The sequence below is a fragment of the Ostrinia nubilalis genome, chromosome 8 (assembly GCF_963855985.1).
Source record: "Ostrinia nubilalis chromosome 8, ilOstNubi1.1, whole genome shotgun sequence".
Classification (NCBI taxonomy): Eukaryota; Metazoa; Arthropoda; class Insecta; order Lepidoptera; family Crambidae; genus Ostrinia; species Ostrinia nubilalis.
The window spans coordinates 7,367,750-7,385,585 of record NC_087095.1 but is presented as its reverse complement, the minus strand read 5'-3'; the positions used below and the strand labels follow the sequence as shown (position 1 = coordinate 7,385,585).

Genomic DNA, 17,836 nt, shown 5'->3' with positions numbered 1-17,836 from the left:
ATAGCTGAGTTCTTCAGCCGAGTTCCTTTGGCATTGAAGGATTCAGGAGTGAAGTGCCCACCACAAACAAACTTCAGTTGGTGTAACTTTTCAATAGGTACATATGCTAAGTCTTCTATGCCAGCATTTTTAACCCACATTCGACAACTGAAATAAGAAATACCTATTAGAAAAGAAAAAGAATAACAAACTGAAATTTATTCATCAACTAATTTCTTTTAGTATTGTTATGCAATTCATTTACAGAGTACGAAACAAAATACTGAAATTAAAAATTGGTTATGGTTATTTACTGTATGATTAAAAATATTAATCCCAGCCTTTAAGTTTACACAATCAGTAAAATTATCTTGTAATAAATGAGTGTTATTAGAAACTTACCGGTCAGAATCCAGAGGAAAACTACTCAAAAGTAAGGGTGATCCACCACGACTTCCCCTCTTATTACAAATAACGCACTTCTTGTTGTTTCTACTCTCCATTATCAGTAGAAGCCTAAAATGAAATAGGTATTAATTAAACAAAGCCTATAATTTCTCTCCAACCAGTGTCAATGCCCTGGTTCATGCATTTACCAGTTTTGATAGTACATTTACATTTTCATCACATAGGGTTGTTTTTAATGAAAAATAGATTTGTAATAGATCTAATATTTCAAGTAAGTAGATAACATACCCATTAAACAGAAAAGTAAATAAGAGTTTAAACTTCTGTAGAAGTTGAAACACAGCTTATTTAAAAGAGTCTCTATCTCACAAAAAACATAACACTGAACAGCAAACTTTATCACGCCCGATACGGAGGAACTTAATCAACTCAACGTAAACGACAGAAAAGTTTATTTACAGTAATATTGCACCAAATCTGAAAAAATAACTTCACACGAATCAATTCGCCGGTTTAAAACTCAAACTCAATTGACAGACATTTTTTTTCATTTGTCAAACTAACAATACTACCAACATAAGGACACTAACAATTATTTTTAGTATGGTGGTATTGATCCGCGGGTTCCCCTGCTATAGTGAAATCAATCCAAAATGCACTTTATTACTTAAGGGATAAGGTTGTATATCAATTGCTACATATAGAGACTAGTTTTTGTATGAGAAGTGTCTACCCACTGGCATAGACAGCCAACTGTTTTGTTTTTTCTGTCGGCTCCGTCGCTAATGTGATCAAGGAATACGTCGTGATGCTGCTAAAATATATTTATCGGTCATTTAATTTATTTAATTATTTAAATAAAATACTGAATTTAATCTCTAAATTCTCAAAAATATACTTTAATTTATAAATTAAAAATTAAAACGTAGTAATGATAAAAATCACTTCAAAAAATGATGAATGAAATAAAGTTGAATGACAACTGACAGATAATCTGTCATTAAATTTGATGAACATGGGAATTAAATTCAATTTTCGTCTTCAATTAATCAAAATTTACATTTACTGAATTAATTTTCGCATTTTAGCAGTTTTTTAAAATCCACCCTGAATTCCAGACAACTATTTTTTATTTGCTAATACTCTTACAACGCACGCGCAGAACATCTATCGCCCGAAATTTCCCAGCGCCATATTGAGAGGCGGACGTTGTATGACTTGAGTGATTAATCGTGGTTAGTGCAATAAATTGAAGTGGAACAGTTGATCGTGCCCTATGGATATACATTTGGGTACGTAATAAGTTAAAAAATGCAAAAACAGTGCCTCAAATATCGTGCAGTGAGCCTTGGCGAGTCACATCGTAACCTAGACATAGGCCGTTCTAGTTATCAGTAGATTACCTAGGTATCATCAATCCGCTGTTTGCTTACAGTTTTAATCTTATTAATACACACGTGTGGTGAATAGCCATAGGTTTCTTGAATCTAGTTACATTAACGAGATTATACGATCGCTCCGCAAGGTTCCACGGTCGTATATAAACGGATTTCGAAGTGTTTATGTCGGCAGTTGACAGAAGCGTTTATGTATATGACCGATCATAAGTCACCACACCCAGTGACCGCCGGATTGTCGGTTTTAGTATAAAATAGTTCTTAGTTCGGATGATTGTTCGCGCGTCGTCGCGTCGGTGCGTGAAATAGTGCGAAATGGTGGTTTTCGTGACACGTAAAGTGAGATGAGAGTGTAATTGTAATATAATTTCTAGGAGTGGTGTGCCTCGGTTGAAAGGCCTGCCGAAAGGACAGGGCTCCGCGCGCGAGGACGGATTGCGGCCCTCCGCTCTGAGGAATCATGGAGTGTTGCATGTCAGAAGAAGCCAAAGAACAGAAAAGAATCAATCAAGAGATAGAGCGGCAACTCCGAAAGGACAAACGCGATGCCAGGAGAGAACTCAAACTGCTACTGCTTGGTGAGTCTTTTTCTAGCTATGTTACTATTTTCAGACACTATTTTCCATGTTGGACATGGTACCCAAAGTTAAATTTCTTTACTAACCTCAAACAGGTTATCATTGGTATGGCAGATTTAGTGCATCCAATACTAAGCTAATTATTACTTACCAGATGAATAAGCATAATAGAGTAGTACTTGATATTTTTGAGAAATGCAACATACCGACTAACCATAAAAATAATTTTGCTTACAGTACATTAATAAATTATTACCAAGCTGAAAACTTATTTTATAGGGCTTTACAAATCCAATTTAATGTTGCAAATTATGTCAGTTTTTTGTCTGAAAAACTGTAATATTTTTGACGTAAATTCAATAGTTATTTTCGCAATCAAATATCTGCTAGAACAAAGTGTGATTTATTGAACCAATAAATATGCCTACTTTGCTTGTAAATCTGCACGGAAGAGGAAAAAGTGGGTTGACCCCAGTTAAACTTGACAAATAATTATGGCTGCTGATCTGATGAGTCTGTACGCTTATCTATCTTTGAAGTGTTTACCTTATCTGTAGAGTAACATTCAAATAACTTGATTTCCCTATTAAGAAATGCATAAAGCATTATTGTATTTCAATATCACTTTTCTGCCCCGAAGTATTGAAAAATGAAAGTATAAAATGTATTGTTAATTGTTATAATTAATTTGATCATATAAAAATAATAGTAGATCAGATGCAACATCAATGAATAAGAAGAGACTTCTCTAGCTATAATTGATTTTTTGTTAGAGTAACATTTTCCAGCTTGTAACATATGAACAAAAGCTGTTAATTACTCGGAAAGAATCAGTCAAATTGCATGAATATAACATTCCTTGGTTAGTGTGACATCTCATCTATGATTTTTAAAACAATGAGAGAAAGGGCACTATATCAGCTCATAATATGAGTGTCATATAAGTTGATCAATATCTCTATAAATTGGACTCACTAACTTTCTTGTTACAAACAAGAGCTTTTAAAGATTTTCTTGTTTAATATTCCTCTATAAAAAAAAAATAATTCGATTTAATGCAGTAGGATTCAATTCCAACCAAAACTATTTTTATGGCCATTTTCAGTAGCTCAAAAAGGGTCTAAATTTATCACTGATACACATTGAACTGATACAACTGATACTGAACAGTTGATTAACATTTAGGTATTTGATTTGAATTTTTCTATCAAATCGTTTATTGTTTCGGTCAAGGTTATGCTGTAAATTGACCTGATCACAAGGTCTGGTTCAAGTAAATAATTGAACATAATGATCTCATGAGAACAAAAATACCTACTTTACAAGTCTTATAAAAATTTTCTCAAATATATTAACTAGGACCAGGTTACGTTTGAGCAATCAATTATATTATTTACTTACTGCCTTATTATCTAACAATGTATGTTTAGCTCAAAATACTATTTTAGTTATAGCTAAGTTTAACTCAAATACTAAATTATATTTTGAGAAATAATTGGGTTTGGTGTCATAAATATAGCTTTACCAAAAACCCACAAAACTGCACTGATAACTATTTTATTTCTACCTTCTAACTACTAATATTAATTGAACCATGACTGCATAATAATTATAAATTACATATTTTTATAATCATTGTATAATCCAACATATCATTCCTCATTTATATATTATTTTTAGTTTGTAAGAGCAAAATTAAGTAATAAGTTGCCCATCCCGAACTCCAGAACTTATAAAATGACAAAAAATAAACTGATCGCTAAAATGAGCCGACTTAAAAGTTAGTAGTTTGGCTTCTGTAGGCATTAATTTTTGTGTTTTTTCTAGGACTGTTATTTTAAGGAAAATATTGTAAATATTCATGCCATTATTTAATTCGAACACTGGTTTTCTATTTTGTTTGAGTCTGGCTGTTCTGGGAGAAATCAAATGGCAAATAGCCCAAATAAAAAAATATAAATGTAAAAACATACCTAATAGAATTGTACATGGCATTCGCTTTTGAGTTCTATTGGTGATACATGATGTCACTGTCAGATTCACCATGTGAATGAAGTTCATAATTTCGAAGCGAACTGACTGCCCAAATCACAAGGAATTGTCACAAGGAAACATATTTAATAAATTATAAACCATCATAAGTTATATATCACTCGCCAAACCACAATTATTATCACAAAAATGTGAACATTGGACTATTATGTTTATTCAGTGTGAGAATTTAGAAATTAATTTCCTGACTTTGAAACCAAAATTAAGTTAATATTCATACAGTGTGTTATTTTTATACTTGATCAAAGAAAAAGGATTGATTCTATTGATAAAAATGCAACAATTTTTTCCAAGGTCCAAAGTTAAATTACTTATTAAGTAAAATAAATTCCATACAAATTATCATCAGCACTCAGTCATTTAATATGGGGATGTCACTTTTTTTGTATTCAGCCTGTAGAAAATGTAGTTGTATTTTTTTTTTCGAATCCGATCTTTTTGTTCATATTAAAAAAATAACTAAAAGCACTCTCTATATCATTTAGTTAAAGAGCATACCTAATATCGATTGAAATAATAAAATTCCCATGACTATCTTTAAAATTTATCAGATCGCTTCAAACACGCGTATATTTTAAAGGAGAACCTCTCATCAACCATATAAAATTACTCAGCTCATAAAATCGCTAATTTAATGACTTACTTCCGTTTTCGTTCTTATTGCTAACATGTTCGTTCAAAGAGTATAAATTGCTAAGATCTTCCTAGGTTATGTTACCATCATAGAAAATAGTTTTTCTAAAGACTTAGAGTATTTCTGTGCTGCATGTGGATGCCCCTACAATTCGGCATCAACGGGGTTATTCCGAAAAACGTTAATAAAAGTTTCGAATGTTGCCATCTCTCTCACGAAAAGCGAGTTGCCAGCATGAGTAATGGTGACAGATAGACCCGAAACTGGATAAAATAGCGTTTCGGAATAGCCCTGCTGATCACTCGATTGTTTTTGAACCTTAACACTAGACAAAATAAGGTGGCAATTGCTACTGCCATATAAAGGTGCGTTTTTTATTGAAGCACTTAACATTCTACCCTCATCATCAGGTACTGGCGAGTCCGGCAAGTCAACATTTATCAAGCAGATGAGAATCATCCATGGCTCCGGCTACAGCGACGATGACAAGCGTGGATTCATCAAACTCGTTTACCAGAACATCTTCATGGCGATGCAGAGTATGATACGAGCGATGGATCTTCTTAAAATACAGTACGGGAATCCGTCCAACGCTGTAAGTTCATATACAACATTAAGGGCCCTCGCCCACGGCGACTTTTTGTAGAGATGCAGTCGTGCTGCTGTAGCGCGTTAGTAGCGCGTTAGCATTACTTCTGTACTGCGTTGCAAATGCGACTAACGCGCGTTAGTATCGATGCTGTCGCGTGTTTCGTAAACGCACAAAAAGTCGTCGTGGGCGTGGGCCTAAAGTCTTATAGGTAACTCCTCTGGAGATGCTGATGAGAATGGGCGTGGTGATCGACCATCATTTACACACATGCCTGTTTTCATACGTGTACATATGTATGCAAAGATGGGCCTCTTTTAAAAAAAGCCAGTTAAATTGGGCACTTTCGCCTAAACTAAGCTGCATAGCAACAGCACTGCAAAACCAGATACTTTCGACTGTTAGTGTTGCAGCACTTCTAAGACTGTTTGCAATTTGTTTTACACAAATCTACATCCTAAAAACATGAAAGAAACCTACAAAGTTCAGCTTCATAAATTCTTGTCTCCCACTAATCAGTTGAAATTGGCTAAATCACACAGCATTGTGCCTCAAGCATTTTATGCCATGTGAGTCCAAAGTATTAACACCAGTAAGGCCCAGAACAGACGGTGAAACGCAACTGCAATGAAACTGCAACTTTCTGATGATTCTGATGAATTAAACTGAAACTGAAAGTTTCAAACTGGTCGCGTCATGTGTGGTCTCTCAACGGACGCTATGGCAGAAACTTAGATAGTTGCGTTTCACCGTCTGTTCTGGGCCTAAGTCTTTGACTAGCTTTAAACAAAAAATATGTTTAAACCTTTGCAGGAGAAGGCAGAGTTGATATCATCAATCGACTTTGAGAGTGTTACAACGTTCGAGAGCCCGTATGTGGAGGCGATCAAGGGCCTATGGGCCGACTCCGGCATCCAGGAGTGTTACGATCGCAGGCGAGAATACCAGCTCACCGATTCAGCCAAATAGTAAGTCATCTGATATTTTTAGTCTGTAGTGTCAGAATTTTGACAAATCTTAATGATAATTTGGAAGTTAAAGTTGAATTTACACTAGTCAAATGTGGTCTGTCATGTAACCTCGAAATGTCCCATCTGATTAATGTAATTTAATCTCAAGATAATCCAACTTTCACTGGTTGGGTGTGATAAACTGCCCAAAGTCGTAAAACATGACCAGGATTTGTGCCATTTGCAAGATACTATTTTTCAATACCTTGTAAAATATTTAGAGTGTACTGTATAAAGGTTTGTTCAGACACCAATCAATCTAAATTAACTGGTAAAAAAATTACACTTTTATTTCTGCAATGACTCAATAGCAGATTGTTTTACATGAGGATCTAAGTTCTGTAGTGAATTCATATTTTTCGCCTGTGTTGTAACAGCACAGGCGTTTGACTCTATGAGTTGCCATGCCCATTGTTTCTCATAACCACATACTATTTTTTTTACCAGTTACTTTTTATACACCCTACTTGGACCCAAGTCACAATATTGCTCACATAGTAAAATTAATAATTATGTATGTTAAAATAACTTTTTTTTGTCTCAATTTTTGAGGCTTTACACATTTTTTTGTACCAAACATAATACATAAATAACTTTGGAAATACCTGTTACAAGTTTACAAAACTATGCTGAACATCCACAATTAGATGAACACAGCGATTACCTCATTGATATTACGAGCTATTGAATTCGCTGCGGTATACATGTATCACTCACTACTCTGAGTAATTGCAGATTGTAATAGGTAATTATCCTAATATAAATAATGGCATGAAATGCCTTAGACGACGATAACCGTAATGACCAGTATGGAGTATAGACTCTAGGGTATTTTTTAGTTATTGGCACAGATATACCTATAACATTTTGTTTGCTACATCAAAAACTACAAGACCTAGTATTAGCATATTTATTTTTAAACCAAGTTTTTGTATTCTATGCTAATGCTGAATCTATAAATAAATGAAAAGTTTATAAGCTAGCAATGGCATTGGTTTTAAGTGTATTCCCTACATTAGTCATGTTGACCCATTTTAGCATGTTCGAAACTGTTTCTCAAAATAGTGACACGACAGATCGAAGTCCGAATGGTTTCCAAGATAAAAGACGCACCGTACACCTAGTTTACACGGCGTCGTCAATAAACTATGCTTTTGATTGTGTTTATAGAATGGTGTCTAAGATATTGGTTTTCTGTAGCTACTTGCAGGAGATAGACCGCGTGGCGGCTCCGAATTATTTACCAACTGAACAAGACATCCTCCGCGTGAGAGTGCCCACAACGGGCATTATAGAATATCCGTTTGACCTGGAGGAGATAAGATTTAGGTAAAACAAGTGCGAAACGCACGCTTCGCTTCGATGCATGTTATGTGTTGCAATGGGGACTTTCAGCGATTTCTCTTTGGTGTCATCGTGAATTTACCGTTGTATAACGGTGAGTTCTCGAGCTGCATGTTACTCGCTTCTGTTTAGATGTGCATGAACTCGATTTCAGTTATTTAAGCGATCTGGCCAGGATCGAGAAAGACGATTATCTGCCGACCGAGCAGGACATCCTTCGAGCTCGTCAGCCGACCACCGGCATTCTAGAGTATCCGTTCGATCTCGACGGAATCATATTTAGGTATGTGCAGATGGTTTTAATGTACCGTCCAGATGCTCCGCGCGTCCCGGCTAGAGGCGCTAACATACCACCGTTTGATAACGTATTTAGATTCCCCTTTGAGTTCGGTGTAGTTCAGATGTTTCACAGGTTTGTATTTGCATGCTTATGGTGTTTTAACATTGTCTGGCCTTTACTAACATAATACCAATCACTTATGACATAAACGTAATTTTATCCTACAAATGAGTCATGACAAGTAATTGTTTGATTTACTCACTGCCGTAATTTTGCTTTACACCGTATTACAGGATATTCTGGGTGTCATGAGTGGTTAACGTTTTATGTGGTGCTAATAAAACCTCTTAGCGAATCATACTCAATTTTGGTGTTTGTGCTAACTTCACCTTATCGGTTACTGTTTATAGTATTTGTTGTAATAGAAACTGGATAAATTGAATCATAAGAACAGAAACCGCCAGTCTTGATACATTAGATTAGAGGATATGTTAACCAACTTTCCGCAATAAGTGATCTATGTGATCGGCACTTTATCATTCTATATTTTAAGTTTAATTTTGACACGGAAATTGCTAGCGCTCTCTCCGAGTGTGAGCTCATGTCATGTTATTAAAGCATTTTACCTGTTGAGTGATATTTCCTGCAATGTGTCCACTAATGTATTTAATTTCGGTGCAGTGAAATTAGATAATTTTCCCGCATTATATTGGACCTAATAACATACATAATAAGGTTTAAATGCTGTAAAAATTAAAGCTTGTTATATATTTTTTTCTTAGATAACAATATTTTATGTGCAATTACAGTAGTCTAATTTAGGTATACAAACAGGCAAAATAGCTATGACAAATAGTCATTGTTGTAAAATCTCTTCCCTAAACCACTGCTTGTTCCTGTAGCCAAGTGCATCATGAATCATCCTTTATCAGCTTATTGTTATAGAGAACTTGTAGAATGTGAATTTATATTACTATTCTTTTTCTTATCTGTAATATTTGATAATCTTATCTTAAAGTGATGAAATATTTATTTGATAGCTGAGACTTATCTCGGGAACTGATAGATTTGTTTTTATCTATTTTTATCAGACGAACAGCAGCACTGTTTAGTGTTCTATAGAAAATTACCAATTTTATTGAATGAAACTTATAGAATGCAAATTATCTGCGGAAGTGTGTCATTAGCTGACACAATGCAGGTGCATGACTACAAGGAATTGTTTGTAAACCTTTAGAACCACTAAAAATATGTAACTGATTAATGAATATAATTGAGTACGTTTTTTCTTGCTTAGCTGCTGTTTGTGTCGTAATGGCTACCATGATTTTTTACATTATAAAATGTAATACAAAATTAATGGAAAAAATATTCCATAAGAATGACTTATCAGAATCTCATGAGAGAGTAAGAAAGAAAGTAAATATGTTTGATGTAATTTCATCACAATCTTACAGTACATTTTTTATACTAGTCATTTATAGGGAGGATAAACTTGGTTCGTGTCAATTCGTCGAAACTAATGCAATATATTTTCCAAACAGAATGGTGGACGTCGGGGGCCAAAGATCCGAGCGAAGGAAGTGGATTCACTGTTTTGAAAATGTCACATCTATCATATTCTTAGTAGCTCTTAGTGAATATGATCAAATTTTATTCGAATCTGAAAACGAGGTAAGCATTATTTTGATTATTTCTTATCATTCTAGTGAACATAAAGGTCATAAGAACTTGAGACAGATTTTTTGTGTGTACCAACCGGAGCAAACCATGCTATTATACTGTATACGTCTAAATATTCCATCGAAATATCAAGTTATCTGGCGAATCGAAATGTCAAGATATCCATCTGATACTGTTAAGAAGGTTCTGCAGCCGCCAGCCATCTAAAAATCATTGCCATGTATAATCTTTTATCTTAAGTGAAATTGCATTTCCAGTAACTTTTCCGCGGTACTAATAAAATATCAATATTGTTTCCAGAATCGAATGGAGGAGTCAAAGGCTTTGTTCAAGACGATCATCACGTACCCATGGTTCCAGCACTCGTCGGTGATCCTCTTCTTGAACAAGAAGGATTTGCTCGAGGAGAAGATCATGTATTCCCATCTAGTGGACTACTTCCCAGAATACGACGGTAAATATCTTTTACTACTGCTTTTTCTTCTATTGTTGCGACAACCAGGGGGCTACTTGAAATGGAGGGGCTACCTAGATTTCCATAACCCTGTCAGACTTTGTGGCCATAAAACCTGACAAGACTCGTGCTTTTGCACACTTTACTAATATTTTCAAGGACCTAAGTCCTTGATTGAAGCCTGTAATATTCAAGAACTGGGAACAAATACGCAAAGTGTGTGTGTGTGTGGTCTGATAATTACCGAAATTTTGTTTGAGTGTACCATAAAAGACACGAAACATGAGACCATGCTCTCTGTCAAAAGTAGTACAAGTTTGGTCCATTTTTTTTGAAAAGGCAAAGTGAAATGTTTCTAATGTTCAGGTTCTTCTTCTTCGTCCATGAACATGACACAGTAGGTGGAAATCATTGAGGGAGGCCTATGTTCAGCAGTAGACGTCCAAACATTGTCAGGTTCATTCTTTGCACTACAATGGGAATCAAAACTAAAGTTGATTTTGGTTTTAACAACAATTCTAGGTCCAAAACTAGATCCGCCCCCAGCAATGGACTATATTCTGCAGAAATATCTGAAAGAGAATCCAGACCCGGACAGGTCTTGTTACTCTCACTTCACGACTGCCACAGGTTGAATAAGACCCCTATGATATAATACATAAAACTGCTAGTTATTCCGTAGTTGAGCTAGAATGTTTTTAAGCCAGAGGTTTGGGATACTCGCTAGTTTTAAGCTCTTTTATTCACTGCGTATTCGGATTTGAGTCTTCATTGGTAAAATTACCGGTAATTTGATATTTTTACATGGTATATTTGGCAATCCACCAATGTTTTAAAAACTGTGCTCTAAAAACATAACCCTCCTAACGCAGCCGGTTAATGAATCCGATATTATGGTTCGTTCTGTCTCGAGTAGTTACAGTATATTGAGAAAAAGAGCTGTACTCGTGTTATCTATACTAATATTATAAAGCTGAAGAGTTTGTTTACTTGAACGCGCTAATCTCCGGAACTACTGGTCCGATTTGAAAAATTATTTCTAGTGTTAGATAGCCCATTTATCGAGGAAGGCTATAGGCTATACAACATCACGCTACGATCAATAGGAGCAGAGCAACAATGAAAAATGTTGCGAAAATGTTTTCACGCGTACGAAGTCGCGGGCACAGCTAGTAAATATGTTCGGATCAAACTCCCCGCACCCCGCGCTTCCATCGACCATAAAGTGGTGGGGGGGCGCGTCTTCGTGGATGAGACGATCTAACGATCGATCTTATACCTTTTGTGCAATTGCACCAATATTATTATTGCTATTACGATCAACGTTTATGAGCAGAACATTTGTTAAAACTTCGACCACAACCTAATTTTTACCACACCAAAATTAGTTCAAGTATCATGTTAGAAGTAATCTATCGGTGGATTGTTGAGTAATTGTGTCCCATTTTGAGCATTAATAATTAAATAGTTACGATTAAATATAGTAAAAGTTTTACCATTGAAGCAAAAACAAGTAGAATCGCTAGTTCATCCAGTGTGGTGTGACAGGTCCCCAGCGCGACGCCATCACGGCGCGCGAGTTCATCCTGAGAATGTTCGTTGACCTCAACCCCGACGCCGAGAAAATCATCTATTCGCATTTTACCTGCGCGACAGGTAAGACTTCATTTTTGTACAAGTTTTGAGATTTTGGCAAAGGAAATTGTAAAATAATTGACATTATATCATTGGATCAAAAGAAACGAAACGGCTGCTAACAAATCGATTAGGATCGAAGTCAATTTAAGAAAACAACATTTTGCAACATGACACGTCATGGTTATGGTTATTATACAAAACGATAACAAAAATATCTTCATTTTATTCGTTACAGATTACTCTTACGATATTTTAATAAAAATAAGTTATTTAGTGAAACATCTGCTGAAAGTATAGCTCCGAAAATTCGTCTAAATAGCACATCAGCTAAAGTTTCGTGGCGTTACGCGTTACTTTCGTCTAACAACAGCTTGCTTTCGTGAACCACCAATACTTAGATTTTGCACTTTTGCGTCAAGTGCGTGTCCCTGCTCTAAAAAAGTTGTATGTATAGTGAAAGTTCATTAAATCTTCCATCTTGTGGGTGGTCATCTTCTAACAAGACTGGTGTCAGATTTTAAAGGCTGCCGTAGGCATCTGCCTTGATTTTTGAAAACGTATATCATCTAACATGCGTTTAAATATTCATAAATTAACATGTTTAAGTTATCTGGAGTACATTTCTTATGGACACTGAGGTGAGATTGTATGTGTGTTGGTTTTTTTGTGTTGCAAGCGAGTAGATTATGTATTTAGACGTAAATAGTAGATCTAGACATTGCTTTAGTTACACGCTTGTTAAAGGTTTTCTTTTCTTTGTCTCTTGTTTGTGGTCTACATGCTATAGTATCTGTAAAATCAATTTGCTTATTCCTAGTTTAAGTTTTTAATGTGGTTTTTGCTTTATTTTATCCTTATTATTGTTATTGATTAGATGAGAATGCCATTACAAAGTTATAAACGGCCAATAAAAGAAATAACTCATTATTAATATTTGGCCATGTGTGTAGCATGATTATACAGCAATTTGTAGATTTTAATTGTGTAGCCAATTAAATAAGAAAAGTCCGTACTATGTACGATTTGGCTTGTAATAAATGACACTATACTCAAAACTTTATTCCAACTCAAGCACACGACAGTTTTGAGTTAGAAAAAGAGATTAATTTCAAGTATCAAGCTATATCAGTTTGATGCTAAGGCGTTTAATATGTAAACGCCTCTTTACAAGTATTTTTTGTCATTCAACAAATATTTTTATTTGCTTTATGCCTTCTATTGCATGTACTTTTATTTATTTTTTTACTTTTGCATGCTACCTTGGATATTTTTAAAGATACGGAAAACATTAAGCTTGTGTTTTGTGCGGTAAAGGACACCATAATGCAGTCCGCCCTCAAGGAGTTCAATCTCGCATGAATTTACAGCTTACTTATATTTATGTTGTTAACACCATTAAACATTTATTTTTAATACTAATCGCATGTTGTTTATTTATTTTAACCCTTTGTTGTTTTACTATCCTGAAGATGAAGTTTTAGCGCAACTATACATTAGGGCACCCACCACAAATAGCGAGATACAAATACATTTAGTATATTATCTGTGATAACTATAATAGGCATGATGACAGATTGTAAAGTTTAGATAAAAATTACTTTTATAAACTTTTGGTTTGAATACTTGTTTTACTAAAAAAAATGCAAAGATGCCAAGAAAATTACTTACGAAATGAATAAGAAGGTGAGTATAGACAGGCCTGGCTCACTCCGCGCGGTACATCCGATAGTTACCTACAGCGAAGCGCCCCGCCGGCGGGTATTATTATCAGTCGAGTGTCACGCGCGCGCCCGTCAGGACGCTGGCGTGCGTTGTAGTACCTAACTAATTCTATGATCGAAGTATTATTACAAAATGGACATAAAGAGAAAAAAATATTATTGTGCGGCGTTCGGGTTTTTAAATTCGAAAAGAAATCTACCGGATTTATCTCTTTTTTCACTTCCCAAAGATGCTGAAAGGTATATTGGCCATGTAGGTAATCAATAATTCTTAGGATAGTATAGGAATCTAACCTACCATGACTACTGCTCAGAATGCGTTCGTTCGTTTCAGCAAATTAATGACGTCCACTGCTGGACAAAGGCCTCTCCCAAGGTTTTCCATAATGAATGCGTACTTACCTACATACGTACCTCATTACAAATAAGTATATTAATTATTTTTTTACTAGACACTACTAGACAGCAACCCTAACAGCGTAAGAAGAGTTCAGAGGCACGCGATAGAAAGAGACAAAACTTGTAGGTGAATAAAATTGTAGGTACGTGGTGCTGTGCGAGCTGAATTCCACTGTATCGCGTCGTAGCAAGACTCGCATTTATTTAAATCGTCTTGCGGAGTAATCCTTCTGTACCTGTACTATTACTTATTCTGTGGTATAGACTAGAGTATGTAACGTTGTTACGATACAGTAAAAAAAATTACGACATTCGGTTCGTGATAGTTGATTTGATACACTTATAACATTTCATAGAGCGGCTCGTTGTTCTGTTACAAGTAAATGCTCTAGTCTATACTCACCTTAAATTGCTCGAACGTGACGTCATAGTCAAGTAGTCCGTTATATGAGATTTGTACGAGTATATCTAGCTAGGGCATCTTTATGCCTTATTCTTCAAATAACAATATAAAAATTTGTAATTACTATTTCCAAAACTATCTAGTATTAGTCTTATTATCTAGTGATTTGAGAAAACTTATCTTTAATCACAAAGTGAAGTAATATTGGGTATACCGAGACAGGTAACTGTTCTAGTAAATACGTCTCATCTCTAATATCGTAGCAAAAACTCAAATAATTCCGAAACCTGAGGGGCCTGGAATTTTATTTTTAGGGCACAATTAGGTTTGAATTTAAGCTATATTTTTCATCCACCTAGACCCAACAGGTAAAATTGGTACACCATTTTTGTAGTAGTAGCTGGGATAACGTTATCCTGGCAGAATCCGTTTTTCTTGTAAACGGCTGAAGGCTCGAATTTAAAATGTCAGTCAATAAGAGGTCCTAATTATTTGCGTCATTAGATTTTTAAAAGACAACATTTTGCTGGGATAACCCACACAGTGGCCCAACTGGTGTATTTTTGGATTATGAATATGAATAAATATTTTTTACACTTCCACACCAGTGGCCACCACATATGATTACACCTAGAAGGCACTTTATTAGTAGAGGTATGTAATACATTTTTATCTTTGAAATTATTTAAAGAATTCTGGCAGATCTTCATAATTTTAAGTAAAGTTCTACAGAAAACGTCTTCGAACAGTTTGATGCGTCAATTATTTTACAATTTCCACGTTATTGTTTCGATATCTATTATAAAAATTGTTTTATTAAAAACATACAAGGTTGTTCTTCCGAATTATTTTGTGTTCTGCACTGTGATATAGGTACATGAATGTTGTTTTAAAAATTTCAGATACTGAGAACATCCGGTTTGTGTTCGCCGCGGTCAAAGACACAATCCTACAGTCCAACCTAAAGGAGTACAACCTCGTCTAAGCGAAACCACCTGGTCACTGACACAAATCTGTGATTGTGTAAAACACATAATTTAAACATCATCACTTCACGACAGAATGTGTAAATTCACGAACTGAGATCAGACGAAGTTTTCATCTAAAAAAATGATTTAAAAAAATAAGTATAGATTGTAAGTCATTTAACCCAAACTAGGATCGGGGCCGGCCCGCCCCGTCCACGGATCGCGCGACGCGCCAGGTTTTTTGACATGTTTTTTTATGATGAAGTTATTCACAATTTATGTAAGTGTCTGTATCAGTGAATATTAAATTGTGCATTTTAAAGTTATGGTGAGTCTTGGCCTTACCATGAGCTGCTTTTAGTCATTGTTTTAGGATTTTTGTAAAGTTTGTTGCCATATCTTTCTACATTAGTATACATTTTTATTGTGTCCAGACGGATTTGAACAAACTAGTCCAATAAACTTATGCGTATTTTATCAACCTCGTGGGTCGAGACAGTTGTTGCTGTTCTATCGACGATGATGTAGTAGTTCGTGGGAGCCTCGTCATAGTTTCGATGTCGGTATCGATGAGGCGGCGCACGTCTCGAACCCTCGACGCGCCCGGGCCGCGTGTCCCGGGCCCGCTACCTCGCCGACTGTCTCTATACAGATATCAATATAACATAATAATATATCACTACCGTTTGTTCTGTTAGCTTGGAAGATTTATATATTTATTATTGTATTTAAAGATTACGTTACTTTTGTACATTGGAATTTTATTATTTAAGCTGTTTATATTTAAAGATGGTGTTTTTCTACACGAATTGACGTCAAGCAAATGATTTATGTTAACTGTAGGCTTTATGTATGCGATGGTCTGGTGTATTTGGTTTTTTTCCTAATGTGTACGAAAATTCCAATCAGCTAGCCGTACGTGAAATATAGGAAGTTAACTACGTTAGTTGTTTAAGGACATTTTTGATGCATTTGATATAAACTTTTTTTACTAGAAACCCAAGGGAAATACCAATAAAGCGAACGTGAAAAGTAAATGTAAAAACCGAATCAGATGTTTTTTGCACGAAAGCTTTTACCACATGAATGTAATATATTGTACATTTGGGTCTAAATGTGTGTGAATAATTGAGCTGACAGTGCAGTGCCAAGTTTTGCTATTGGCATTCTTTTATATTATAAACTTAAGCACAAATATACATACGTTTATAAATGTTTTCCATATTTTATAGTTCTATCATTCTATGCTTAATTTAGTGTGTTGTGTTACTTTAGTTATTTATGTATAGTAAGAAACAAAGTTTCTATTTTGGTATGTAACATAATATTAACTTATTCGTTGTTGTGTCATTATCATTATTTTTTATACATTTTAAGCATATCGATTTCTTCAATGTAAGCACACCGTGACAAACTGACCTGTCAATAGCAAAACTGTATGCTTTTTTTAATATACAGCTGTCTGAAATGCTCAAAATAATGTGAAATATAATAACTTATCGCACAAACTTTGTAATTGATGTAATAACCCACTGAAGTGCAATCTCTGTGTATGCCCTGTACATAGAAACTATATTTCTTTTGTGCAATTGTACAGCAATATTGTGAATTAGTTTGGGCCCGGCGTGGTAACCGCGCGCGTGACGACGCGCTGAGGCCACACACGACTCTGTGCTTTATAATCATGCGAATAGATCAGTATTTTCCATTCGCCGCTTTATTCGTAAAGCGGTAGTAAGGAGCAGTGCGTTCTCTTGAAATTCGTAACTGATCGTCTGGGCGCGTGTATTCCTCCGGCATTTATCTTTGGAGATGATTTAATCCCGCCCAGCACGCGAAATCGGAATGTTAGCTAAAACAAAACTAAACACAGCACAAAATGAGCAGAGGTCAAAATCCGCTAAACGACTCGATTTATGTCGGCTCCTCTTTCGCTCAAGCCGTGCAGGCGGTATGGGTGAGGGAGACGGACAGTTTTTCGGAGGCTGCCTCTAATATTGGGTACTAGCAGTAGAGTAGGCGCGTGTCGTGGCCGCGCGTCGCCGCGCCGACGCCGCGGATTCGTATCTTCCTTACGAATGGACTGAAATTCATGTATTGGAGATTCTGTTTATTTTTACGGTTGGGCGATGACTACAGAATATTGCTATAACTATATTATAGTCTAACGTTGCTTTACCTTTTGCGTGAGATTGTGAGAATTTTAGCTTAAGTTCCGACTGAAGATGGATGCCTGTATGAAATATTGTAAATTATAATTTCTCATAAAATATAATTTTTTTCAGCTAAAGCGAGTTGT

The 17,836-nt window shown here is 35.4% G+C and overlaps 1 protein-coding gene across 6 annotated transcripts; it reads left to right on the top strand.

The window, feature by feature from the left end:
* The first annotated feature begins 1,392 nt into the window (after window positions 1-1,392).
* LOC135073850 (guanine nucleotide-binding protein G(q) subunit alpha) lies at window positions 1,393-17,827 on the top strand. Of its 6 annotated transcripts, XM_063968072.1 has the most exons (10): window positions 1,393-1,679; window positions 2,159-2,362; window positions 5,459-5,643; window positions 6,451-6,605; window positions 7,848-7,976; window positions 8,146-8,274; window positions 9,816-9,945; window positions 10,255-10,408; window positions 11,957-12,064; window positions 13,323-13,465. In XM_063968072.1, exons 2-10 carry the CDS (start codon window positions 2,245-2,247, stop codon window positions 13,403-13,405), a joined length of 1,191 nt encoding a protein of 396 aa, XP_063824142.1. In that variant the 5' UTR covers window positions 1,393-1,679; window positions 2,159-2,244; the 3' UTR covers window positions 13,406-13,465. The 6 variants fall into 6 exon arrangements, with proteins under 6 accessions (XP_063824142.1, XP_063824141.1, XP_063824140.1 ...); XM_063968071.1 differs by lacking the exons at window positions 8,146-8,274; window positions 13,323-13,465 and adding an exon at window positions 15,472-17,827 and having other exon boundaries at window positions 1,394-1,679; XM_063968070.1 differs by lacking the exons at window positions 7,848-7,976; window positions 13,323-13,465 and adding an exon at window positions 15,472-17,827 and having other exon boundaries at window positions 1,396-1,679.
* The last annotated feature ends 9 nt before the right edge of the window (window positions 17,828-17,836 follow it).

Bases quoted from the DNA above. Each gene is read 5' to 3' on its own strand.
- LOC135073850 (XM_063968072.1), top strand. From the start codon at position 2,245: ATGGAGTGTTGCATGTCAGAAGAAGCCAAAGAACAGAAAAGAATCAAT. The intron at 6,606-7,847 runs GTAAGTCATCTG...GGTTTTCTGTAG, and splicing joins CTCACCGATTCAGCCAAATA to CTACTTGCAGGAGATAGACC. The intron at 9,946-10,254 runs GTAAGCATTATT...TATTGTTTCCAG, and splicing joins TATTCGAATCTGAAAACGAG to AATCGAATGGAGGAGTCAAA.